Below are 27,775 nucleotides of genomic sequence, written 5' to 3' on the forward strand. Positions count from 1 at the left end.
AAACCCAGGGCTCTTGAGTCCCCCTGCTGTGCCTCAACCACTCAACCATCCCAGCTTACTTATAATAATAGCTACTGGGGCACTCCTGCAGTGCTGTATTACTGTGTTCCTGAAGTCCCTATGGGCTGTGAAGTGCAGACCCACAACACACTCAGATATTCACCAGGAGCACTGCGGGGAGGTGCCTAAGCATGCTTTCCTGCTTCTGCCCAAACTCTTGAATACTTCCAATATTTCGGTTCTCAGCAAGCCACACGCTGCCCCCCCCACCCCAGTGTTGTCTCATCCTGGAGACTTCAGCACATTGGAACTCCTCCTTCTGCACAGCACGGCGATCTCGCACACGGAGTGTCTCCTCGGCATCCATTCTCGGTGGTATGCAGGCGCTGTCCTGACCACCCACAGACAGGCAGCCTGGCTGCTTGTGGGGATGGGAGAGGAGGTTAGCTCATACAAAGCCTGTTCAGACAGACCACCAACGAAAGAGTGCAGATTTATGGAAGCCAAAAACTTGCAACCTTTATTTACCCTTATATAAGGCTTAGCCCTGCTGTCGCTGAAATCAATGGATTTTTGGCCATTGATTTCAATGAGAGCGCAGATCTGTCCCAAAGCGCCAGCTCTCCCAGGACCTCAGCGCTTTGCAGCGTTCCCATGAGGGAGGTGTGATTGTCATCATTTACAGACAGAGAAACTGAGGCACAGAACGGTTAAGTGACCGGCCTAAGAGCTGGGATTAAGTATCAAGATTCTGGACCAGAGCACAGGAGTCCTGATTCCCTGCCCCCTTGTGCTAACCAGTAGTCCCTACTATCCTCAGGGCCCCTATTTTACCAGCTAAATTCATGTCACTTCTCCCCGGGGTAGCTGCTTACACTGGTAAGCCCCCGTCGCTGAATGGATTTCGATGAAATGCAGGTTCCAGGTGGCACAACCCCTGGGCAGCAGGTCTGCATCTCTGCCTGGTGAGGGGGGAATCCTGAAGCACGTGGGTCTGCACCTTCCATTTCTCTTCACTGTACTATTGTCTCTTCTCTTTGAGCTACACTGCAACCATGAAGCCAGAGCCCCGTGGCAGCAAGGCTACAGAGAAGCACTCCTACACGGGAAGTGACTTGGGGCTCATGACTTTGGGAGCACCAGGGGGCAGCAGGCCAGAGCTACACCCTTTCCCAGGCTGAGTTGTGTGGAATATCCTCCTAGCTGGCCCACTCTTCCATTGCCATTAGCCTCCAATAGTCCTTGCCCTCAGGAATGACTGTGGATTGCTGCTGTGCCTAACCGCTGAGCAACGGAGCAAAGGTGTAGGGGGTGGAGATGGGGATTTATAGCCCTCACACCTCTGCCCACCGGGGGTGTGTGTGAAAGCGGTTTAGCCCATTGCATCATGGGAGGACAATGCAATTCTTCACTATGTGGCAGCTGGCAGTGAAGCTAGGACTGGTTTTACACAGGAGAGCGTTTCTCTAGCCTGAGCTGTCCTGCTAGTCCGATTGCTGTCCCCATAGCCCAGTGATTCTCTCCACCACCTGTGGAATAGGCACAGTAAAACTGCCACAACCACTAAGGCAGGGAGAAACCAGAAGCCAAAACCAAACCTTCAGGGGAAACTTCCTTCCCGAGGGCATGTAGCATGACCAGCACCTCCTATGGGTGCTGGAGAAGGTCGTGGCTGACCAGCCAGAATCCCCATATTAGGTTCCAATCCTTTGAAGTGCTGAGCCCCCTCGGTGCTGGGCTCCAGGCAGATGTACCTTGCCGGAGACACTCAGCACCTCTCAGGATCAGGCCTCAGAGGGAGGATCACGAGTACAAAAATCCAACGGATTTGGACGTGGAGGAAACACGGAAAATTATCTTTATTGCATTCCGTTTGGACATACAACACATCGCCGTTCATGCCCTACTGCATTCAGACAGCCCAGAGGGGACCCACGTCACAGCAATGGCTGGTACTAGGGAGCTGGGTGCAAACAGGCTAGACTCTGCACGCGTCCTGGCCGTTCACCAGCAGATGGATGGGCTGCACACCCCTCTTCTCCTCATGGTGCATGGACAATTCCCTCTCCAACAGTGCTCTGTCCATCCGCCCTTTCAAGGAGTAATAGCGGAGCGCCACGCTGTGCCAGTCTATTGCCTCCTCAATGTGCAGCGGCCCTGCTGGCAGAGGGCTTCGAATGTGCCCACCTAAGGACAGAACAAGAGATGGCTAAGAGGGCAAGAGGAGAAAGTCACCCATCCATGCACCAAGGCTCCTTTTTTTTGGAGTCCCTCTAACAGGCGGAGTTGGTTCAGTGTAAGTGTCAGACCCCATAGCCCTCTCCTGGATGAAATCAGACCTGCTCAAGTGTGATTATATCGCCTCCTGGTGGCTGGAGGACTACAAAGAGTATCTCACAATACTGCTGTAAAGGTAACGGGACTTCCCATTTTGTTCAGGTGGTGGAGGTCTGCTTTTGGAGCAAAGATCTCGAGTTCAATCCTGGGGCTGTGCAGATTAGTTGGCAATGGTGGTGTCTGCATGTGTTTGTTTATGGACCCTCACAAACTCAGTGTCTTAAAATCAGGGGTGGATCAATGTATTTTGCCGCCCCAAGCACAGCAGTGAGGCAGCCTTTGGCGGCGCGCCTATGGGAGGTCCACTGGTAACGCGGATTCGGCAGCGCACCTGCGGGAGGTCCGCCAGTCCCGGGGCTTCGGCGTATCCGCCGCAGAATTGCCGCCAAAACCGCGGGACCTCCCGCAGGCATGCCACCGAAGGCTCCCTGATTGCTGCCCTCACAGCGACCGGCAGGCTGCCCCCCGCAGCTGGCCGCCCCAGGCACACGCTTGGTGCGCTGGTGCCTGGAGCCGCCCCTGCTTAAAATATATTGTCTGATATTATTTGGAGCTGCTGAGATTACTGACTTCTTAAACTCGTAGGTTCTCATGATTAAGGAAATAAACTTATATAAATTACTAAATTACCCAATGAAATATGTTACTTAGGGTTAATTGTATGATGTGTTGTATTATATATTTAATATTAATTTTCTGTAGTTAATGCAATGATTGCATCTGATTTAATGGGATAACTTACAGAAAAGATTCTGCCTTCAGACGTGCACTTGAAGTTCCCATTGAGGGAGCAGTGGTTTGGTAAATGGAGATAGAGCCTCTCACCACTAGTTTATGGGTTCAAATCCAGCCTGTACCAGACTGAAAGCTGTCAGTGGCTATGCAAATTAAGTTGGTCTTAGTCCAGTCTGGTGAGGCAGAGGCAGGAGCTCATAGGAAACAAATATGAATAAAGAATAAATGCGTCTCTGATTTTCCTCTGTGAAATATGCTCTTGTTGCAATGCCGAATCCATCCTGTCCCGCCTCTGTCTCTGTGATAGAGCAGGCTCAGAATGGCCCTGCGGCCGAGCTAGGAGGCACTCTCTCATACTGAACCCATTCCCGGTGAGTGTACAGTGAGAGAGGGAAACACCCCATCCTCTTCTATCACTAAGGCAATGAAAGAGGGGGAGGCTCCCTTTCACCAAAGATGTGCCCCCTCCGCCCCCCCAAATTCATTCTGAATGGGCCATGGAATTCTATCGTGTTTATCCGATTTGCCAATATCTGGTTTCCTCTCTTCAAACTCATAGGGTCGGCCTAACCTACTGAAAAGAAACCTCCCTTCCAGCCGCCTCCAACAGCACTGTAAGTTCCAAGCCAAGCTAGATAACAGCGGAGGGGGAGGAGGAACCTTTGTGGAGAGTCGTGTTAGTGAAATGTTGTGTTACATTGATGTACAATTTGGCCTCTCCAGACAAAACATAAGCAGCACTGGCTGAAACCCCCTCCCTCCCACTGCTTTGAAAACTGACTCCTAAGTGTCTGAACCAACAGCATTAAAGCAAAGACAGGCAGAGTAATGACTCCATCCTTAGCGCGCTCTGTTGTGCCTAGATATGGTAGCACATGCAGAAGTTCATTCTGCAGAGCACCTTTCAGCCACAATATTTCCCAAAATGGATAATACTCTTAGGAAGTGGAACAACAAAGGACAGCAAAGGGGGACAAAAAATTCAGATGTGTAGATAAGGGGGGGGAAGAGAGACTCTTCCAGCTACATGAACCAATACGGAGAATCAGTGTGGTGGAGAGATATAGGAAGGCAATTGCAGGATACAGGAAGACAAGAGCTGCAGAGGAAAAGGCTATTTGCACCAACGGTACTGACGCCGTACAGAAATAACAAAAGTGAGACATATGGCAACAGCCCAACCACACAGTCTGAGGATCTCAGAAGTACAGAGAAAAAACAACAGGTACATTAAAGATCAACTGTTCACCTTTCCTAGGGAAAGATTTAGAATCAAGGAAATGGCAAAGACCCATTAGGGTGTCTAAATCGTCCAGTGGAGGATTGTTCCCTGCGTTTTGTATCCTCCAGCAATGGGGTCTTCTTTCCATTCCATTATCAAATAGCTCTCCTGATTAGGACGCCCCTTCCCTTGATATCAGCATATGGTTTCCTTTGCTCAGTGTCAGAGGTGCACCCTACTGGGGCACCCTATGTAATTTGGTCCCCTTCTGACGGTCTATTGTGGATTTCTAGCATATGGCTCAGCAAAGGGTCAGTACCTTCTGGTGATACTTGTGTCATCCTCTTGGCAGCAACCCTAATCCAACCCATGGATGTGTGAGCCAGCATATTGATGGATCGTGTGTCGGAAGTGCTGTCCAGGTCTTCCTCTTCGTTTATCAGGTCTCTTCGTTCAGTGGAGCACAGCTTACCTTGGAGGAGCACAGAAGCTCAAATGAGTAGGATTGTGTACAAACAGGATCTTAACCTCTACAATGAGGATTTATCTTCACATTTTCCCATGCTTGTCTTATTAGTCTGTTTTTGATAAAATTGTGCTGGCTGGTACGTGAGATACATATAGTCTATACCAATAAACCCCCTATACCAATAAACCCCCCTCCCATCTTCACACAGCAAATTAGTGACAGACAACCTCTGAACATATCATAGGTTCAGGTAAGAGTGCCAAAGTTGGGATGTTCATTCAAGGCTTACATGAGTCTTCCAAGTGTGGCCCTCTCCAAAGACTAGGGCCTCCAATGAGATTTCTGTGCTACTTGGTTGAGATGAGATTGGAAATATCTCAGCAATAGCAGGGCCTCAGGTCAAATTGGGCAGAGAGTTGTTCAAGTTATCTTGAGAAATATTAATTATTGGATCCAAATAGTTATTACTGATTGTTTTCAATTTATTTTTTCACTGTATGTGCCCAGCTGCGGTGTTGGAAAGATCATATTGGAAAGATTGCCAATACTCAGGAGTGGAATGACTGGTTTACCCCTCTCCTTGACCTCAAAATAGAAAAACATTATTCATCTTTAATTTTTGGCCCTGAAAAAGAGTCAGATCACATCTGAGGATTACCGTAATCACTGGACAACATTTTCACGCCCCGGTGCCTACAGTTCAGCTCATGAATATGCATTTAGGCTCCTAAAGAAAAGCTTTTATTTGGGTGTCTAAATGTGGATTTTTAGGAGGCCACCTTTAAGGACCCAAGTTTGTAAATTTTATAGAGCTTTTTGGGAAATGCCCCCTCAGAAAAAAAATTGGTTTTGGATGAAATTTAAAGAAAAAAACAATTTTTGTCAGTGTTTTGGGTTGGTTGGTTTTTTTTGTTTGTTAAAACCCCTCAACGCTTACAGTTTTCAAAAACTGAAAGATTTCAGGCAGGCAGGGGAAAAATAGTTGGTTTTACTGAAAACGTTCATCTGACTTGAAATTTTTTTGGTTTTCAGTTACCAAATCCCTTGATTTTTTTCAATTTTGGGGATTTTGGCTTTTCATTAAAAAAAAAAAAAACTGATTTTTTTGGTCAAAAAATTTTTTTGCATTGAGCAGGGAATTGAACTAGATGACCATGAGGTCTCTTCCAACCCTAATATTCTATGATTCTATGATTTGTCATGGAAATTTCCAGTTTGACAAAAAAGCCATTTTTAATTAAAAAAAATAAAAAAAATTGTCCAACATCTTTCCCAATTTAGCATGCCCTGTGCTAACACCCTGAAGTAAGAGCTGACAAATGCAGATAATGTTTTCACCCCTCAGGTCACAGAGAGCCAAGAAGCGATACATTCACTGATTTTAGCCTCCTTTTCCATTTGCATGTTGTCCACTAGCGGCTTACAATTTTCTTGAATTTAATCATTATTAGATATTATTTGTCAATTAGTTTTGGTGAATAATTCTTGGCCTGCAGCAGTTTGATATCTGGTTAGTTTAGACAGGTTACACAGCAATGCTTCTGATCTCTGTCAGGATGAGTGTAACACATAGCATTGCGATTGCAAAATTCACTCTCCAAAAATATCTTCCCATATTCACTTAACATTTGTTGTTCACACCAACTTTCCCGCCATGAATACACTCTCTGGGTACACTCACCCAATTTAAACATAGCGAGCGAGTGAACACAGAGAAGTTAGATTTTCATCGGAGCAGAATATTTTTTTCAGATGTTTGCCCCTCTCTGTAGGACATTGTCCCTCTGCCAACCCTGAGGTACTACGCGTTGAGCCACATTTCTGAACCAGACAACTGGGAAAATCATGGAAGGGAATGCTGGAAAATCACAACTTCAAATGCCAAGAGGGTCTGAAATGACTGAGAATGGGGCCAATGCCAGTAACAGCCCTGATAAGACCTATTTATAGTAGGTTTGCCTAGGGTGAAGTCTAGTCCATTGACTTCACTTCTCAGGATCAGGCCCTCAGTCTCCTGGGATTACATTTCTCATAGAAGCACAGAAATTGGAGATGGGGAAGATTTATTAGCTCATCTTGTCCACATATCCCTGCAGGATTGTCTCTAACAGTTCAGTTTCAAGTGCCTAGTCCAGTTTAGATTTTAATGTCTCAAGCAATAGAACTTCTTACTGCAAAACAATTCCACAGCCTACATGTTCTTTTTCTAAGGCTTTTTTGTTTGTATTTACTATTGATGTTAGTTTCTTAGTTCTGCCCTATAGTGGCATCATGAGGAAAAAAAGGGGAAGAGTTCAACATAGCCTTAGTCTTATAGAAAAGATTAAACTGATTTCTATTATGCACTAATCCTAATTGTATGGTTATTCCATGTGTCATTACAGGACGGAGTTAACGTTGTCTGGGTGCCTTAACTGTGCATTGGAGTTTCCTTAACATAACTGAATTTCTTTTAAATTTAACCTTAACTGAATTTCCTGGATTGGTAATGCTTGGTTTTGGGATAATTACAACATCCCTGTAATTACCCTTAAATTACTAACATGTGCTCAACCTTAACTCCAATTTGATATCCTTTTTATCTGGGATTACAGTTATATATCCTGTTTCCAGAGCTTCTTGGGAAATAAAATACTATTATGTTGATTAGCTACTTGGTTAAATGATGCATGCTTGGTTCTGGTTTGGGGAGAAGGGGGAGTTGCAGCTGTCCATGTGACATTCATGTAGGAAAGGGCTATGTATATGAAAAACCCACCACTACAAGTACACCATGATTTCTGAAACATTCCCAATGTAATGAATGTCAGTAGAATAAAAATGTATAACCCCCCAACCCTTTATTTTAAAATAAATTAAAACTGATCTCTCAGGAGATGTAATACAGCAGCCTCAGGTCATGTGAGGGCACTTATACCCCATTCTCTTGTATGTCTGTGAGAAGGAATGGAGCAGTGTCTCTTTAAGAGGACATACATCACAAAACTCTTAGCCTCCTTTCCTGGAAAGTAACAGTTTCCATTAGACTTGGAGACATTCTTCCTGCACTTACCCTACCACCCATCTAGCCACACTGATGTCCAAGGCAGGGGTGTCATTTCCGAAAAATTTGGGGGCGGAGGGCAAAGTTGTGTCAGCATATAGAACATTATATGTGATCATATGGGTTGGGGGAGTGGAGTAGATAGTTTTCCTCTCCTTCCAAATTCACAGGTCTAAGTTCTGAGGGACTAACTGCCCACCTTGCCACCTAGCAAATGATATGCCTGGACCAGGAGTTGCCTGGGTCTATCAGAGAGCCAGCTGTCTTCATTGGCAAGATATTTTTGTTGGAGGCGATCATTGCCTATGTACCCAAAACGTCTATATTGCACACTGCTAGCCCACATTTAGGTGTAGATGAGTGGAAAGTGCTTTGATGCGGTGCTTGGAACGTAGTACAATGGTATAAAGTTACTATGCACTGTGGTAACATTCATAATATTGTGAGCTCGATCAGAAATATCGAGGTTCTGTGGCCTCCAGACTAGATGTCCACTGTTGGGTCGCCTCGAGGGTATTTGGGCTGTAATAAACTGGTTGGAAATTTTCTGATGGAATCTTTTTCTGTTGGAAAATATCAATTCGTTGAAAGTGAATCATTTCACCATAAATGTGTCAATTTTGATGCAGTTTAGTTTTGGGGAAGAAAAAAGAAAGGATTTGGATTTAGGTTGAAACATTCCATTTTGACACTGCTTAATGGAATGTTTGCATTTTTTGTTTTGAAATGACTTTTCATTTAGAAATTTATTTTATAGTATACAAAAATGTCAAAATTGGAATGAAACGCTTTGATTCACCTGAAATGAATTTTTTTTCCATAATTTTGTTTTCCAGAAAATTTTGAATTATTTTGTTTTTGTTCCATTTTGGAATGGAATTTTGTTCAGACTCACAGAATTTCCCACATATTGAAAAATTGAGTTCCCACTCAACTCTAGTCTGTAATGTAAGCAACAGAGAGAACCAAGGACTCATGTTCTACTTTCTGCCTCAAAGGAGTTGCTTGACTGTAAGCGAGGACAGAACGAAGCCATGAATGTGGTGCCTGACGCAGCACATACTGCCCCTCAGTGAGGACCTTAAATAAATCCAGGCACTGCCACTGCTCCCACTTTCCAAGGTTTCCCTAAAAACTCTTACAGCTGCCGACATTCAACCATTTCATTTCATTTCTTCTATAGGCTTCGGGAACATGCCTAGGACTGCAAAGTAAAAATGTTCTGTGACACAATCTACATATAAATTAGCAGTTGTACCTTTGTGTTTGCAAAGTATTTTGATATAATAGAGAAGATTTGTGAAGAGGTTAAAGGGGGAAGGTGTTCCAGACTTCCTAGTCATGTCCCTGATGAGCATGGCCCTGCCAAACTTCCACTCCGTGTCAGACTGGGCCTGTATCCTCTGATAGGTGTCACTCATCATGGCGATCAGCAGGTTGATCAGCACAATCAAGGTCACGATCAGGTAGACCCCAAACACAAAGCGGATGATGACAAAAGTGAACTGGGGAGTTCTGGTGAGTGAGGGCAGGGACTCGGGGTCAACGAGGCCAAACAAGGAGAAGAATAATGTGACCATGATGACAACGGGGTCCTGGATAGTGGTGCTCACAGTCGCGTTCCCACCGGCAGCTGAGAGATTGGTCTTTGGTTCAGGGTAGACTGGCTGGTAGACGGACGACAGCTGCATGGTGAAGGCTATGTGAAACAAGCCGAGGATGACTGCGAACCTGGTGAGATCCTTCATGAGGTTCCTGATTATGACAGCCCAAGGGCCAAAGAGGTGGTGGAAGGTGAGGAACTCCAGGAACTGCACAAAGGAGAGTGTCATGGCCACCCCTAGGAAGATGTTCCTAGCAAACAGGCAGTGCAAGCGATCGGTGCCGGTAAACATCAAGGCCAGCAAATGGCAAAGGAAAGCAATGGCAGAGAAGCCCAAGACGAACACTCTGATCCAAGCCAGGCCAGCCCTTTCTCCAGAATGGGTGAGCTCGGTGACTAGTGTCCCCAGCAGCCAAGCTAAGAGCAACCACTCGTTCCAGTATGGCACCATGTGACCTTCATAGATGGGGCTAATAGGGGGATACACTATGGTTAGGATGAACAGGATGAGCAGGAAGATATGAGATGCCAAGTGGCTCATGAACTTCATGATAGGAGTTTTATTGAACCTATGTTTCAGGGGTAGGGAGAAAACCAGCCACATGGGGGGGCATGCTAGGAAGCAGACGAACAAAAGGGCGATCTTCCATGGGGCCCACTTCAGGCTGCCATACCAGACTTCTGTCAGGTATTTTTGCACTGCTGGATGCGCTACTACATCCTTCTGTTCACATTCAATTAGCGAGTCCAGCATGGTAGTGCCTCTGTGATCCACTGCACGGAGAAGGTAGCCAGCACTTCTACCTCCAGAGGCCAGCGTCAGGAGCTCAGTGGCCATGCTCTCAGTGTACTTGGCAGCAGTCAGCAAGTCTTTGGCGCGTTCCTTCTCCTTCAGGGCAGCCATGTTGAAGGCCCGGGAAAGCTTGACAGCAGTGTCCAGGGGAGCAGAAGAGTGAAGGACAAATTCCTCAGTCGCCTGGTTGTTGTTCAGCTTCCCACAGACCATAAGGTCAAAGATAAACTGGAAAAACAAACACCCTAGTTAATAACAGAAAGAGGAAGGATAGTCTTGTGCTTAAGGCACTGGCCAGGAACTCAGGAGATCAAGGTTCAATTCCCACTTCTGCTACAAGCTTGCTGTACAACGTTGGTCAAATCATTGAATCTCTCTGGTGTCTCAAGCCTTCTTCTGTAAAATGGGTATAACAATACTGTCCTCCCCCCCACTCTTTATCTTGTCTATTTACAATGTAAGCTCTTCGGTGCAAGGACCATCTTTTCCTATATGTGTGTACAGCATCTGGCACAAGGAACCTCTAGGTGCTACTGTAATGCAAGTAACAACAACAATGCGTAATGCTTTACAAACATTGACTGACCCACAACACATTCCCGGGTAGGGCAGTATCATCACCTCCGCTTTTCATATGGTGAAACTGAGGCAGAGATCAGGTGACTTCCTAAGGTCACAAAAGGATTCATCATCCGAGCTAGGATTAGAACTCCAAATTCTGTGCTCAGAGGCCACACCTAAACTCTGGATTTAGTAAATAGCAATGTGGGAAAAAACAATCCAATTTGAGAGGAATATTTCCAAAATGCCGGGAACATTCACATATCTTCACCAGGGCTGAAGAAGGCTCATCATATAAATGCTGGATATGTAGAACTAATGTTCAGTGATGTTTTTTTCAGCTTCTAGAAACAGAGGAGAGGTGTCTCCGACCAGATCAACCCCCTGGTCAAGCTGGTTCTAGTACAGCTGGGTGAATAATAGATTTTTAGGTTCATTGGCAATTTTGACAAAGTTAAAAAACAAATTGTTTCAGATCAGACCAAAAAAGACAATTTTTGCAGATTCAGAAGTCCACAACATTTTCATTTTGGGTTGAACAAAATGTTTCATTCCAATAAAATCAAAATGTTTCATTTCAATTTTGAGTGGTTTTTTTTTTTTACACTTTTGAATTTTTAAAAATAAAATGGAAGGAAATTTTGAAACAAAAAGTCATTTCCAACTGAAAAATTGAAATGCATCATTTTGAACATGAAACATTTTGATTTTTTCAGAATCCCCCAACCCCCAAACCAAACAATTAGGTGAAACAGACACCAATTCATGAAACAGTTCGGTGTTGCAAAATCTGCATTTTTCACCAAAAAAAAAAAAGTTTTGGCTGAAAAATTTTGCCTAGCTCTAGTCTTCAGCAACATATGGCTCTGAGCTTCGGGAACCCCATCGCCATTTCTACCACTGACGTGACCAATGACTATAAACATCTAAATTATTGGGATCCCAGTCATGCTATTGCACCATAAGGGCACAGTGTAGATGCTGAGGATTTTGCAAACAAGAGTAGGACAGATGAGTCTTGGCTCAGGGCTTGCCCACGTCTCCTCCCCAGAGCTCAGGGTCTCCCCTACCTTCCTGTCCTCAATCAGTTTCAAGGTGGTGGTGTTCTTTTTCAGCAGGAAGCTCACTACTTCTTGGTGGTTCTCAGCAGCTGCATACTGGATAGGTATCCTCCCCTCTTCGGACTCGAGAGTGGGTGTGGCACCGCTTTCCACGAGCAGCCGGACACTAGCCAGGAAACCCGATTTGGCAGCAAAGTGCAATGGGCCCCAGCCTTGCTGTGGAATTAAAGGATGTACAGTGAAAAGGCAGCATTCGTTGACCGCAGGCGTCCGGCAGTCACGTAATAGGGAGTGATGCAGGAGGGGATGGAATCACCTTTAACCAGAATTGCATGAAACTTTCAAGGGATGGGCACACTGGAAATCCCTGGGCAGCCGACTTGGCTGCCAGCTTTTGTCAACAGACAACCATGCTGCTGTTAGGAACCATAGAATTCAGGACGTAGGGTTTGGAGATACCGTGTAGCGCCCCCCCCATGGCATCATGCATCATTCATGGCACTGGCCCTCGATCAAGGCTTGGTGCGAGACTGTCCATGAAGAGGTTGCACAGGAAGTGTGACCGCCCCTCACTGTTCCAGCAGGCTAACGCCGACCGTGCGAGCTGCTGCTGTACCTTGTCGGTGACGTTGATCTCCGCTCCCTGGCCCAGCAACGCCCGCACCATCTCAACGTGGCCATTGGCTGCAGCCAGGTGGAGGCATGTCCGCCCTCTCTTGTCTCGGAGATGCAGCTGGGAGGTGGATTTGCTCAGAAGGAGCCCAACGACGGCGGTGTGACCATGCTGGGCCGCCAGGTGGAGAGGGATGGAGCCCTAAGCACAAGTGGGCTGGTTAGTATTTTACAGCGTTTGGCACAGGGACAGGATGGCACTAATGGGACCTAACAAGGTCACCTGAAGTCACTGTCAGACTTGGCATGAGAGGCATCCCTCTTACAGCAAGGACAGAGGCTGAGGACCGGGGTCAGGGAGACTGAACTACCCTCCACAGCTAGAGGTGATCCCTCCAGAACAGGGCTGGGGTCTACTGTCCAAGGGCTACGAGCTTCCATTGCAAGAGTCTCTTCTGCAGAGGGAAGAGCTGTCTCTACGGTTGTCAACCCGGCACTGGTCAGTAGTAGCACTTTGGCTACGTCTACACTACCCGCCTGAATCGGCGGGTAGAAATCGATCTCTCGGGGATCGAATTATCGCGTCTCGTCGGGACGCAACAATCGATCCCCGAATCGATGCTTGTACTCCACCAGCGGAGGTAGGAGTAAGCTCCGTCGACGGGGGAGCCCCGGAGGTCGATTTGCCGCCGTCCTCACAGCAGGGTAAGTCGGCTCCGATACGCTCTGCACCATGGACCCTCCTCCCTGAATCTCTGCCCTCTGTGTCTTCTCCTTTGCCCTAACCCTCTCTTCCTCTTGTGGGCCTTGTGCATCCAAACTGACTCTCCTCCTGACCACCCCGGGGTCCTGCTTCTCCCACCTAGCACAGAGCCAGAGCAGCCTCTGGGGTGGGAGATGGAAGCTTCCCGGAGAGACGGTTACCCCAGATGTGACGCTGCAAGAATCAAAGCTGCCCGCCCCCCATGACAGGCTGCAGCCTTCTCCTGGGCTGAGCCAGCTCAGAGCATGGTGGCCTCCATGTAAGTAGAACAGCCCCACACTGAGCGTGGCTGGCCTCTTACCTGCAGGCTGGTCTGACAATCCACCTGCACACCTGGGTAGTTGAGCAGCAGCCGGACCAGGCTCTCGTGTCCCGACTGGGCGGCCAGGTGCAGTGGCGTGAATCCTGACTGAGATAAATCACACAGACGGCGGCAGGGCCCCTCTGATGCCCCAAACTCCTGGGCATACAGCGAGGGCAATACAGTTCCCAGACATTTCCCTCCCAGTGCGAACAACTCAGAAACCAGAGCAGCTGTTCCCCCATTTTGTGCGACTCACGCCTGCAGGTGGGCCACGATGATCTACCTTCCTCCCTCTCTGAGGCCCTGAAGAGTCAGCAACCTGGCTGCAGCCTCCCCACATGCACCATCACTCTGGGCCCCCTCAGGGTGCCTAGGCCTCATGCTGGCCATCCCAAAGTCCCTCACCGACAACCCCTGCTGTCCCTTGAACATGCTGCCTGTGCGTGTTGTTGGATGTTATTTGGGCAACACACCTGGCCTGCAGCCTGGCCGGCAGTGAAGCTTTCATGCCTTTTTTGCTCCTGTCACTGAGGACAGGCCGTGCCACGCACACGAGCTACGCCAAAGATGTGTGTGTGTGACAATCCTGGGGAGCAGATCGAATGCGACCAGGAACTAGGGCACTTCTAAACCTTTAGGCCGCTGGGGCATGCTCATTCCAATACCTGCTTGCCTTCACCTGCCCCTTGAGCTAGCTGGAGGATGGCAACTCCGTTCTGTGGCAACTTTTGAGGTTTCCAAATTTGTTTTCGTTACACACTGGAACAAGCCCGAAACCTTTCAAAGGTTTTCATGATACTCTGCATCACTATAGCCCGGTGGCTGGGACACTGCTGTGGGAGACCCAGGCACAACCCCTGCTGTGCCTGATTCAGAGCAGTGAATTTCATCCCAGTTAACACTGACTCAGACAGAGCCGAGTCTTGAATCTGGATCTCCCAAATTCCAGGCCCAGGATCTGGCCTCCAACCCAAAACCCTCCTGATGAAAATGTTTTGGCTTCCCTGAAACAGCATCTTTCGGCAAGAATGTTCCAATCAGATCTACCCGCCCCCCAGTTCTGGAACAAGTGGCACCGTGGGACTGAGGGCTGCACCGTCATGGCCTCTATGCCTCGCAAGTTCCACGCACTGCCCATCCCTTTCAATCAGGGCCTTGGAGCAATTTGTCGTGCAGGCCTCCCATTTCTGGCCCTTTGAAAGGCCTCCCTGTGGAGCCAAATCCTAACCAAGGAGAGCGGAGACGGGAAGAGGCAAAGGCAGATTTCCCAGGGTGAATACAGGGTAAATCCTTCTCCCCGCTCCCTAGGCCCAAGGGAGAGAGGAACCAGGGCAGCTGTGTTACACAGAGTGCAGTGACATGACGCAGGGAGTTGTGTCTGTGTGTGTGTGTGGGGGGGGGGGGGGGGGCTGGGGTCCATCCAGGTGCAGGACCCAGGAGTGTGTGTCGGGCGTAAGAAGGTTCACTGGCTAAAGCCACAGCAGAGAAGGGAGTAAGATTCCAGCGGACGTGGAAACTACTCGGGCAGTTCTGAGCAGCAGCAGGGAGGGGGACTCAGTCCGCAGCAGAGCACTCCCCTGCCAAGCCTGTCTACGGGGGAGAGGACTTGGGCCCACCACACAGTGAAATCAAATGGTTCAGTAACACGAGCCCCCATGTTATTTGGCTCCACGGAACTAGACAAGTGGGTTCGGGATGCCATGTGTCGGCTTGTCCCTTAATCTCTCCCCGGGGCTGGCTGCTGTCTTACCTCACTGCCTTGCTGCTTGACCTGCTGTCCTGCGGAGGTGAGCTTGGGAGGCTCGCTGCGCATGGCGGCCAATCCCCTGGCGAGCATGTCTCGGACGAAGTCCAGCTGGCCGTAATGAGCTGCCACATGAAGGGCAGTAAATCCTGTCTTGGAAGGGAAAGAAAAACACATCCACAGTTCAGGGAAAACAAACGAAATTTGCTCTTTTCAATGAACCAGAGCGCTCCCATTTAGCATCCGATCAAAGCGCAGTGCATGCCTGACAGCTGGAAGGAAGAAGGTTAAAAGGGAGAGGTCACAGAAGACATGAGAATGACAGGAACGAAAACAAAGCAAGGGAGGAAAGAAAGAGAGTTGGAAGAGGAGAAGGAGCTTTTGGGGATACACAACATTTCAGGAAGCAGCCTCTGCATTTGGCATCCACAGTTGACTCCGCAAGGCTCTGGGCAGCATCAGGAAAAGACGACCCCTGACAAAGCGATAGAAGGCGGGCCCTGGGTTAAGGGATGTGATTGGGCGCCAGGAGTGAGCGGTTCTAGTCCTTTCTCTGCCATTGGCCGAGGTTTCAAAAAGGACTAACAATTTTGGATCTCTCTATTAGCGGGTGCTCAGCTTGAGAGCCGAAAACAAGCCTGATTTTGTGGAAGCGCTGAGCACCCACCCTCTGAAAATTAGGCCCCTATAAAGCATTCAAAAATTGAGGCCCTCAAAATCACTAGTCACCTTTGGAAACCTCATCTCGCGCTCTCTGGGCCTCAGTTTCCCATCCGCACAACGGGGATGCTAATGCTTCCTTTCTCCCACCTTCTGTCTGCCTGGGCTCTTTGCAAGTGCGTTGGGGCAGGGACGGTCTCTCACTAGGTGTACACATAGTGTCCAGCCCAGTGGGGACTAACCATTACCAATAATGTGTGTCCCAGGCACTTCCCTGCTTTGCTGTGTGGCCCTCTCTCTGCTGGACACGCAACCAGGTCCTGACACTCACCTCTCACTCAGTTACAACAAACACCACCTGAGTTGGGTCCAAACAGCGGCTGTTTTCACAGCACAGCCACACCCATGCCATAGGCAGCAAGGCCCCTGCTGTGCAAAGCCGGCGGCCGCGCACTCACCTTGGTGCTGGTGATTCTCAAGGAGACGCTGCCCTTTAAGGCCTCCAGGACACTGATGTGCCCATGTTTGGCTGCCAGGTGAATTGCCGTCATTCCTTCCTAATAAGGAGCAGAGGAAAAGCATCAGAAGGCAAGGCCTGGTGCAAATCCCAGAGTGTTGTCACAGCAATGGAGGAAGTCTGGGTGAGGGACAGAGCCTCTGAAAGGCCTCCTGGGCTCTACTCGTATTCTTTGAGGTTCTGACACTCCCAGCACGGCCCAACTCCATGCTATGATGGTATAATTCAGGGATTCTCAAACTTCACGACCCCCTTCTCAGAACAAAAATTACTTCACAACCCCAGGAAGGGAGACCAAAGCCTGAGCCTGCCCAGGCCCCACCGCCCTGGGTGGGGAGGCCAAAGCCTGAGCCCCACCGCTCTGGGCAGGGGGGCAAAAGCTGAAGCTCCAGGGCTTCAGCCCCAGGCAGGGGGCCTGTAACCTGAGCCCTGCCACCCAGGGCTGAAGCCCTCGGGTTTTGGCTTCGGCCCTGGGCAGTGGGACTGAGGCCTCAGCAAGTCTAAGCCAGCCCTGGTGACCCCATTCAAAGGGAGTCACGGCACAGTTTGAGAACCGCTGGTATAATTCAAGGTGTCACAGGCTGGCTGGGCATTCAGGACAATGGGCCACCGGATGGAGAGCTACCTTAGCCTGGAACTGTCCGAGGAGTCACGAAGAAAGAGGAGGCTGGTTCTTTATAAATGAAACATCACTGCCCTTCTGCTGCAAGGGGCAGAGAAATTTAACCCTTCATCCCTGAATTAAACAACTCACCACGCTACAATCACTGCATGGCACCATCCTCGGACTAGTCTACAAGAGACACACTAGGGGTATGGGGGGAGATGGAAAGAACAAGAATAGAGATGCTTTTACTTTAGCATCTCAGCGAAATGTTAGTACTTCCCCAAAGGGGAAAGGGCTCAGACCCCTGCGCCCCATTCACAGAGGTGCACATCAAGGAGAGACACAAGGATGTGAATGTAAAGTTTGTGGATGCACCTTTCCCTGCCAAAGAGAGATTCTCCTTCCGAGCATGCACCCTGAAACGAAGGAGGGGCATTTGCACTCATGGGCAAGCCGGTGTTACCAGTCCCCTCTGTGCTGATTACGGAGGATGAGTTGTTACAGCCCCCGGCAGCTCATGCTTTTTGACTCTAGAGGGCCAAAGCTGTCAGCCAAAGAGGGCAGCCGTCACCCATTGCGTTCACACCATCTGCATTTTGAACTGGGAGCTGCCCAGCAGAGCCCATGGTACGTACGCCGTCCTCATCCACTGCCGAGGCTCCCGTCTGCAGCAAGACCTTCACCACCTCGCCGTGTCCACCAGCAGCTGCCAGGTGCAGGGGCGTGGAGTTGTTTGTCTGCAACACAAAGACAGACCGGTTGGGTAACTAACCATGTACAAGTATCAGGGGGTAGCCGTGTTAGTCTGTATCCACAAAAACAACAAGGAGTCCGGTGGCACCTTAAAGACTAACAGATTTATTTGGGCATAAAAAAACTAACTGTCTGAGCTTCAGAGCAAGCTAGCGGTGGGTAGGGATTTTATCGGGACTGTCCTGATATTTGCTTATTTGTCTCACGTCCTGACCTACCTTCGGTCGGGACGCGAATTGTCCCGATATTTTGCCTCCGCCCACAGGTGGAGTGGAGCCCGGAGAGGGGGCGCGCCCCTCCCCGCCCTGACTCCGCCCCATCCTTCCCCCATTGGATCCCTCCCCAAATCCCCGCCCTGGCCCCACGGCCCCAGTCCCGCCCCCTCACTGCCCCATTGGATCCCTTCCCAAACCCCCGCCCTGGCCCCCCTTCTTCCCCAAGCACACCGCATTCCTCCTCCTCCCCCCTCCCTCCCAGGCTTGCGCTGATCAGCTGTATGGCGGCGCAAGGCGGAGATGGAGTGGAGGCAAGCTGGTGGGGGGGCGGGGCGGGTTGTGGAGCTCCGGCGGCCATTTTTTTTTGTTTGTTTCCGTTGGAGGGAGGGGGGAGGTGGAGATGGAGCGGAGGCATGCTGGTACGGGGGGGGGGGGGGGGGGGGAAGGGGGCAGGGCGTGGAGCTCCGGCGGCCATTTTTTTTTTGCTCCGCCCCCCCCCCCCACGTCCTGATATTTCACCTGTGTGATCTGGTCACCCTAGTGGTGGGGCTCACCTCACAAGGATCACAGCATATAAGATTGAGAGGCAAGGGCCAAGGGAGGTACCAGAGCTCCCTGCATATAACAACACAACGGCACAGAGCATCAGGACGACGTGGGACTCTCTCACAGCCTTCTCCTCCAAATGCCTCAATCCTGGGTCTTCTCAGTGCTAATTTGCCCTAAGGATGCAACCTACGATTCTTCATGCAGGCCACAAAGAAAGTGTAGAGGGGCAAACAGCTGCGTTTAAATTGGGGGGAGGGGGGTTCTTAGGAACTGTGACTGAAATCTCAGCACTCTTCTGTTTCGCCTGACAAACAGGGCTCAAAGAGACCTGCCAGCGACCTCACTGCAAAGGACACATTGCAAATACCCTCCCATGCAAGCAAAGCCCTACCTACCTTAGCTACATAGTAAATCAGAGGTGGGCAAACTACGGCCCGCAGGCCACATCTGGCCCGTGGGACCCTCCTGCCTGGCTCCTGAGCTACCCCCGGCCCCTCCCCTGCAGCCTCAGCTCGCCCTGGCGCAATGCTCTGGGCGGCGGGGCTGCGAACTCGTGGGGCAGCGCAGCTACAGAGCAGTGGCCCTGATTCCAGAGGGTGTGTCAGCTGTCCCGCCTTTCCTGCGGCAGATACAAGCTCTCCGCGTTTCTGAGGCAGCCACGGTTAGTAAGATAATAGTGTTCCGTGGCTGCCATCTCATATTTTGTCACGACTATTACTGGGATGCTCGCCGTCCGTGGAGCGAAGACTCCGATAGCGTGGCCATGCAGCGTAAAGCTACGATTTAGTCACGGAGGTCACGGATTCCGTCACTTTGCCAGACCTCCGTGACTTCTAGGGCTTCAGGAGGAGGAGGAGGAGGCGGGACTGTGCGTCCCTGCCCTGCAACTGGGGCTGGCTGGAACCAGGACCCTGCAGCCCCAGCCCCAGGGCTTCTGCCAGGGGGCTGTAGCCGGGCCCGTGGACTCCAGCCCCACGGCATCGCGGGCTCGGTGGAGGCTGAACTGGGGCCACACGCCCCAGCCCTACGGCATCCCGGGCTCGCCAGAGGCTGCAGCCGGGGCCGCGTGTCCCAGGCTCGGGGCGGGGGCTACAGGCGGAGCTGTGTGCCCAGCCCCGCGGCTTTCACCGGGGGCTGCAGCTGGGGCCATACGCCCCTGCCTGGTGGCTGCACCAGGGGCTGTGTGCCCCCCTCGTGGCTTCCCAGGGCCATGTGCCTCCCCTATGCTGCGGCCGGGGCTTGGCGGGGGCTGCAGCCGGGGCTGTGCACCCCTGTCCCACAGCTGTGGCCAGCTTCGGAACAGGGGCTGCGATCCCCCCGTGGCTGCACCCCCCTGCTGTGGCCACCGGAGCTGGGGCTGTTTCCCCCACCATGGCGGGGCGCTCGACCTGTCGGCCCAGCCCTCCATGGGACTCCATTCCTCCCCCATATAGCCCTGCCCCCCCCCAGTTATTTTTAGTAAAGTAACGGACAGGTCACAGGCTCTGTTAATTTTTGTTTATCACCCGTGACCAGTTCGTGACTTTTACTAAAAATAACCGTGATAAAATCTTAGCCTTAAGCATGCGTAATGGAGGCACTGAGAATGGTGTGGATCTCTGGATCCTAGCTGGGCACGGCTTGAGCTCTCATACACACGGGAGAGAGGAGGTGCAATACAGGTCCAGCACCAGCTTCAGAATCACCCCATAGACTGTCCATAGCTAGTTCTCCCTTTACCCCTCTCACTCCTGCATTAACATTCTTCCTAATCCCTCTGGAATAGCAGAACAGGCACAGATCTAGACTCTTGGGTCAGCTCTGTGTGACACTGCCCAGCTGGACTGGCCCATAGCAAGGGGACACCGCCACAGGGACTCACCTTGTTGCGTGCTGTGGTCGCCCCCACCTTGTTGAACTTCAGCAGCTCCTTGATCACAGCGACGCTGCCTTTGGAGGCAGCTATGTGGGCACACGTTGAACCTTCCATGTTGGCAGAGGTCACCAGTTCCGGCTTGTGCTTCAGAAAGAACTGAACCACCTCCGAATGGTCATTCTCAGCGGCCAGGTGCAACGGCGTCTGTCCTTGCTGAGGGGAAAACAGAGCCAGGCACCGTGAGACCCCAACCTGTCAGCGAACCGCGTCGGGGCTTGGTTGTGTCGCGGTTCCTCTGGGGTGCGCCTGGTCAGAGGTTAGAGGCCAGGGCGAAAGGGGGGACATTTTTCAAACTCACAAGTTCAGACCTGAAGGGCAAACATTTCCCAAAATTAAAGGCTTCTCTCAGAAAGACTGGAAGTTCAACCCTCGGCCACCTGGACTGTACCTAAAGGGTCACGTTCGGGGGTAGATCTGCCTTTTTTTGGTCAGGCAGCTGGAGACTGAAAACAAAATCAATCACACAGCTGTGAGGGTTGAATGGAAACGCATTTTAACCTGCCAAGGTCGTTGTTCAAGATCCCATGTACCTGCTGCATCATCTGATGGCAGCGTTCATTCAGCGGCCAAAGCAGGGCTGGGGCTGTGGGGCACAAAGTCCCTTCTCTGCTTTAGGCATTAGCAAAATCAAAAACAGGAGGGGAATTTTACCTGTGTTCTCTGGCTCCTGACACTGCTCCCTACGGTACCTGTGAACCTGCAGCCAGGCCCGGATTAAACTTTTGTGGGCCCCCATGGGGGCAATGGGGGAGTTGGTCCCCGGAGCGAGGGACCACCCGGGGGCTATGGGACATGGTGTGGCAGGATTGGCCCTGCTCCGCCCAGCGCGAGGGGACTGTTTACAAACCAGCAGCCACCAGAGGCACGCTGGTCCACCCAGCCCTGCGCCACCAGTGTGCCCCTTTCCCTCAGGGGCGGGCCCATGTCGTGATCTGGGAGCAGCAACTTTGGTAAAACAGTGCCTAATGTGCACCCCTCGGTTGTTCCAGGTTGACTTAAATATATACTGATTGCTGGTTCTGTGACCCCTTGTGATCTCCCCTCCCCCTGACTTTAAGCACGGGGGCAGCTGCTTCTTTAAAATGGGATATCTGCCTCCTCCGACTTCGCGTCAACACACAGGGACGTGGCACAGCACGGCAATGTTATGGTGCACAGTGGTGCTGTGCTGAGTGGACTGAGGGGTTTCCTCTGGTTGCAAATGCTGGGGCTAGGATATTGGTTGTGTAAGCACTCATAAGGGCATGTCAGGGTTTGATGCACCTACGCCCTGTCCCTTTAAGGACCAAAGGTCAGCTGAGGAGGTCAAAGGGGCCCGCCTAGATGATAGCAGCAGAATTTTTGGTGTGCTCCAGAAGGACTCACCCGCACTGGGGATTCTTCGAACTGTGCGTGTTTGTTTTTGGATACTAAATTTAATAAAACTCCAGTTTTAAAATGGTCCCGGATCTGGGAGGGTAACAGCTGCAGGCTGTTTTTATGGGAGGCAGAAAGCCAAGGGAAGCAGCTGTGAGTGGGGCCCTGAGAGGAAGCAGAAGTAGAGTTTCTTGGGCACAGAGCTTGCTGGAGAGGCAGACGGGGGATTTCAGAGCAAGGAAACTGCCTGCTGTTTGTTTCCAGGACGTTGGTGGACGTTCCACGTACATGAACCGGATTATTTCTGCTTCACAGTGGGGGCCTTCGGGAGCTCAGCAATAGCGGCGGATCAGCCGTTACCATTCCTATATGATTAGCGCTGACTGACCTTTTTGCTGAGGGGCTCCGCAGAGGCTTCAAGGACTAAGTGGGCCACGGAGAGCAATGTAACCTCTCCCCAGGGGAGGAAGTTCCTCCAGGTTACACTCAAGGCACAGCGGTATGGGGCAGTGTGCATGCTGGCTAACCCTGCTGTACCAGTCCTGCGTCAATACGCAGGAGTTGAGTCTCCAGGGCTCTCCAGCCAGCCTCTTTTGGTCACATTCTCCAAATTCTGGCCAGAATTCCTCCAGCAGGAGAGGGAGGTCTCAGCTGGCGGTACCAGCTCCACTGCAGTATCACCCGCCTCCCCCAGCAAACAGCGTATACTGAAGGACAAAGTGGGCATATCAGGTGAGGGCAGGGCAGAGCACTAGGCCACTCCCCCATCCTCAGCTAGGAGGTGATCCTTTATGTCATTGGTGTAAGCCAGTGCAGCCCCTAGTCTGCTCTAACTCATGCCAGGGCAGGCACAGACCCGGCCATTGAATCAGAGAACTGGAATCAGCTCCCACATAATCGCCCAACCTCCCTATGCCAAGAGGATCTCGGTGAACGACAGAAAATCTCTTTTGAAAAGATAAAGTAGCAATTGAACATGTTCTTAAGCTACGGCGCTATTAATAACAGCAACTTATACCGATTGGGGCCCCTGACTGTTCCTGCTCCCCAAGAGGTAAGACGGCGCCTCCAGCATGCTCCTGATTGTTATTTTTAGCAGAGGAACTGATAGTGAGAATGACAGGAATCAGCAGTGGAAAGAGGCCAGCAAGTGAAGTATCCGGTCGTAAAAGCCAGCACAGAATGTTTGCAATAAAATATCGGTATGCAGGGAAAAAAGCAGCGTAGGACACAAAGCAGAGCAGTGAGCGATGAAAAATGACGTCTGACACAGACGGTGGGGAGGTGTAAGCATCCCCCCCAGTTCAATAACAAGCCGTCGCACCTCTAGCTCATCTTCCACTGAAGGAACTCACATACTCCAATGAATTAAGCCCCATAAGAGCCCTTTGAATGATCCCTGACCCCAGTTTACTGAGGCACAGAGCAGTCAAGTGACTTGCCCAAGGTCACAAAGCGAGTCAGTGGCAGGACCAAGTCCACCCCCCCCCCCCCCCAGAGGAGTCAGAAGGTGGCTCTTGTGGCACAGTGGTTCATGGGGTATTTCTGCCATCTGACAGGGGCCAGTTGCAAGCGCTGATCACATTCAATTCAGCAATAGATTAGAAACAGAGCAGGGCAGCAGGGTTCCTGAAGGTTACAACCCATGGGATGCCCTGCTCTTTATACACTATGGAGAGCCAGCTGGATGGCAGTATGCGGTGCCCAGTGGTGAGGCTTCCTTTGGGGAGGAAGGACAATCTAATGACTATGGCACAGAGCGGAGATTCAGGGGACATGGGCTATAATCCCAAACCTTAGACAACTTGCTATGTGCCTCATCTCATTGCCTCCAAATGGGGATGACACCACCTCAGCTCAACGCCTGTAAATTCTTGGAAGGCACAGGCAATAGGAGAGCAAGGTGTAATGGTCTGGGGGAGTTAAAAGATTTCTAGGCCCTGGGGCTAGGAGCTGGTGTTCTGCTGATGGAATATCGGTAACTGGTGAAGGGGCATCAGGCACCCAACCACCGTGGCATGGGGTCCCACTCCCTTAACGGCATCAGCAAAGGAAAACAACAATCAAACAGGGATGGGGAGAGAAGGCTCGTGGGTAACAATGAGACCCAGACTGAAAGAGCCTGAGGAACTCAAGGAGAAAGGAAACAATTGTGTCTTTGGCGGCAGCAGCGGGACCTTCTGAACTGCAGGATGTTTTGCTCCGAGATATGTGCTTGCTTCAACAGAGCTCGTGAAACACGATTCCCGGTGCAGGCTGCTGTGCCTCGCTGCGGGGGAGAGCAGAGAGAGACTTACGATGTCGGTGGCATTGACGTCCGCGCTCATGCTCAGCAGGCCGGTGCACACGTCCAGCTGGCCGGTCAGCGCAGCGAGGTGCAGAGGGGTTCGCTTGGTCTGCCCGGGAAGAAAAGCCAAACACACTTCAGCAAGTGCTGGCTTCCCTCAAGGAGACAACCAACACCAGGAGAGAGGGCAGTCCTATAGGTATCCGAGTGCACGTGGATGCCTGCTCTGGGGCAGAGACTGCTTTTGGCCTTTTAAAGCCTATGGGTGTGTCTTCACTAGGGAAAGAGGCGTTTTCTTACCACGTGTTAGCTGACACACAGTAAGATCCTACTGAAGGCGAGGCAGTTTGTAGCTTCCACCCGTTAGCAGACTGAGGTGAAGGCTCTGGAGGAGCCTAGGGTTTGTACCTCAACCTGCTAACACGTGAAAGCCACACACTGCCTTGTCTCCACTAGGATTTACCTCGTGTTCGTTACCTTGTGCTGGCTAACAATACACCTCTTTCCCCAGTGAAGACGAGGTCTAGGATTTAACGGAGGGATGTTAGCACGTGCTAATAAACACCTTTGAAGAACCTGGTGTATTCAAGGTCCCCTGCCTTTAACACATGCTAACCCAGTTAGATTCAAGTCAGGGCTGGCCTTATGGGTGGGTGACATGGGCGACCACCTACAGCTCCATGGTCGGGGGGCGCCACGGTCAAGAGGCAAGGAAGGGGGCAGGCCTGGGGTGCGAGGCTGCAGAAGGGAGCTTGGGGAGAGGCAGCAGGGCCCGGGGTCATGGGGGTGGGGGGAGCCCAGGGAGGCAGCCGGATCAGAGGGGCTGGGTGGCTGGCTGGGTGGGGAGCCTGGGGAAGCAGTGGGGGCTGGGATGCCAAAATACAAGTTCACCCAGGGTGCCATTTTCCCTAAGGCCAGCCCTGATAAAATCCCAGATTGTCCGTGGCTTTAACCCAACCAATGTAGCATGTGTTAAAGGCAGGGGGCCTTGTCTTGTTCCCAACATGTTAGCACCCACTGGCCTGGTCCAGACAAAGCCCAAGCACCTTCTCCACCCTGATGACATCTCATCCACTTGGGATGCTTAAACTGAGGTGTTCCGGAGAGTCCCCACATACTTTCTCGTACTGTGGATACGATTCTGTGTTGAGCTTCTCAGAGGCACAGCTCAGAACTCACAGCCCAGGGGGAGGAAGGTCGTCTGTGACTTTAAGCCACCTTCATGCCCTCCATATCCTGGGCTGCTGCAAGCAGGGCCGGCTCCAGCGTTTTTGCCGCCCCAAGCGGCGGGGGGTTGGGGGGGAAGCTGCGATCAGTGGCCCTTCGGCGGCAGCTCTACCGCCGCCACTTCATTCTTCAGCGGCAATTCGGCGGCAGGTCCTTCCCTCCGAGAGGGACTCGCCGCCGAAGAACCAGACGTGCCACCCCTTTCCGTTGGCCACCACAAGCGCCTGCTTGCTGGAGCCGGCCCTGGCTGCAAGGAATGGAGAGACTCCCAGCATAACAGCCATGGGAGCCAGTCTAAGTCATTTCCCCAGCTGCCACGGGCCATCACACTGCCTAGAGTCTCCTCAGCACTGTATACTGTGGGACCACCCTTAACACATCCTTCCGGCTCCCAGACCTGCCTCTTGCACACCTCCTACGGCAGGGTTTGCGAGTGGGGGGATCCTCCTCGAAAGGCAGTCTTACAACCGTCTTCCACAGTGCCTGCACCAGGGGACTGCTCCCCCAGCCAGATAAGGGACTTTTAGGGCCCCTTTACATCACTCTGGCCCTTTTACCAAGGGTGATGGTGGTGTGCATACATAGCCTTGACAGAGGTTCACATTATTGAAGTTCTAAACTTATCCCAAGCACCCCAGTGATTGGCCTTGGGAAGGAAGCAGGCTTGGTTGGTGGTACGATCAAGGCCCTTTTTGCCGTTTTTATGTAGCTCTGTGCCTCCTCACCGCTGGGCCTGGGCACCTGAGCCATTTATTTACTACCTGAAAACTTGAACAAATATTCCTAACGAGATGTAAGCTGTGATTGAAGTAGGGTCGGCAAAGGGCCAAGGAGAGAATTTGGGCCATTAGTATCTAACTGAAGCCCTGTGAGGATAGCTTTTAATGGAATCCCTCAGAGGCTCACGAGGTTTAGCTTTGTCCTTGCTACGTAAGTCTTACAGAAGGGTTTCATGTCCATCCGTGCACTTGCACCCAAAACCTGTTTGGGTCAGACTGAAAACGTCTGTTTCTGAATCAGTATTAGCAGCCCTTTGGGTTTCTACTGCTTAAAAATGTGTCTTTTTCTTTAAAATTGCCCTGACATCTGGCAGTTTTTTGTTTGGTTTCAGCCAGTCACAGCGTTTGGGCCTAGAAAGCTGGTCCCTTACGGCTTTCTTTGCCACTATTGTTATTTATTAATAGTATAGTATGGGGACACCTAGAGGCCTCCATCAGAGATCGATGTCCCATGGTGCTAGGCGCTGTACGCACATATCACAGAGATGCTCCATGCCCCAAAGAGCTTAACAGTCTATGCACGTGGCATGACACAACAGGGAATAAACCAAATAAAGGAGCAGAGTCAGTAATGGTGAGCATAAGTAGCTACAACCTAATACAATCTAATCTGATACAGCCTAAACCCTGTCTGCGTACTGGTCTGATCCCTTTGACTCTGAAGGCTGCTCACTGTGTAACATTTCACTCGGCAATCATCTCCACTCAGAAAGCCGCCTTAGTAGCCAAGCTCCTACCCACGTGCAGTTTGGTCATGCCTATAAGCCACTCCTTACCAGGGTCATAGCATCAATGCTGGCCAGGTGAGTCTCCACGAGGAACTTGACTAAATGGTTGTAGCCGTTCTGAGCGCTGAGGTGAAGAGGTGTCAGGCCCAGCTTGGTCTTGGCATTGACGAAGGCCTTGTGCCACAGCAGGACGTCTGCAATCTGGTCATGGCCGTTCTCTGCGGCCAGGTGCAAAGCTGCTTTCCCGTGCTGCAAACAAAGCCACAAAGCTAGCCGCTGCGGAGATGAGCCACGGAACCGTGGATTTTAATCACCTCCCATTCGCAGGGCCTTCCTGTGTGCTCCGGACACTATAAATACTCTGCCATGAAACCATCACTGCGTGACTATTTTTGGCCATAGTCAAAGCCGTCAAGCAAGTGTTGTGTGTGTCTGTGTAAAGGCAGGACTGATAATAAGACTAGTCTAGTGGTTAGGGTGCTAGATAGTACTCGGGAGACCTTGGTTCAAGACCCTGCTCTACCAACAACTTCCTGCGTGACCTTGGGCAAGTTGCTTACTCTCTCTGGATATGTCTGCACAGCAGTGAGTCTCAGAGCCTGGGTCAGCTGACTTGGGCTCATGCTGTGGTGCTAAAAATAGCAGTGCAGAGGTTTGAGCTCAGGCTGAAACCCAGCAAGGGGAGAGGGTCTCAAAGCCTGGGCCTGATCATCTCCATTGCTACTTTTAGCCCAAGAGTGAGAGTCCTGAGACTGAGTCAGTTGATCCAGACTGAGAGTCTTGCTCCCATGGGTTTGTTTTGCAGTGTAGACAAACCCTTTGCAGCTCAGTTCCCCACCTGTAAAATGGGGATAATAGCAGTGCCCTACTTCAGAGGGGGTTGTGATATGCTCAGATACGAGAGCCAGGGCCGGCTTTAGGCCAATTCCACCAAT

General features: G+C 51.0%; 1 protein-coding gene across 3 annotated transcripts in view; it reads right to left on the reverse strand.

Moving 5' to 3' along the window:
- Positions 1–1,835: 1,835 nt before the first annotated feature.
- LOC117873849 (serine/threonine-protein phosphatase 6 regulatory ankyrin repeat subunit B-like) overlaps positions 1,836–27,775 on the reverse strand; it is a 78,878-nt gene continuing 52,938 nt past the window's right edge. For 2 of the 3 annotated variants that reach the window (XM_034763690.1, XM_034763689.1), the window contains 12 exons: positions 26,889–27,089; positions 24,117–24,215; positions 20,410–20,616; positions 17,667–17,768; positions 16,366–16,464; positions 15,254–15,400; positions 13,501–13,608; positions 12,441–12,638; positions 11,834–12,040; positions 9,065–10,430; positions 4,614–4,766; positions 1,836–2,187 (listed from right to left, as the gene is read on the reverse strand). In XM_034763690.1, coding sequence (XP_034619581.1) covers positions 1,979–2,187; positions 4,614–4,766; positions 9,065–10,430; positions 11,834–12,040; positions 12,441–12,638; positions 13,501–13,608; positions 15,254–15,400; positions 16,366–16,464; positions 17,667–17,768; positions 20,410–20,616; positions 24,117–24,215; positions 26,889–27,089 — 3,096 coding nt within the window. In that variant the 3' untranslated portion in view covers positions 1,836–1,978. Of the gene's footprint in view, positions 2,188–4,613; positions 4,767–6,144; positions 8,329–9,064; positions 10,431–11,833; positions 12,041–12,440; positions 12,639–13,500; positions 13,609–15,253; positions 15,401–16,365; positions 16,465–17,666; positions 17,769–20,409; positions 20,617–24,116; positions 24,216–26,888; positions 27,090–27,775 lie in introns of those variants that run through there. The other variant, XM_034763691.1, reaches the window with a different exon arrangement.

This window comes from Trachemys scripta, chromosome 2 (genome assembly GCF_013100865.1).
Source record: "Trachemys scripta elegans isolate TJP31775 chromosome 2, CAS_Tse_1.0, whole genome shotgun sequence".
NCBI lineage: Eukaryota > Metazoa > Chordata > Testudines > Emydidae > Trachemys > Trachemys scripta.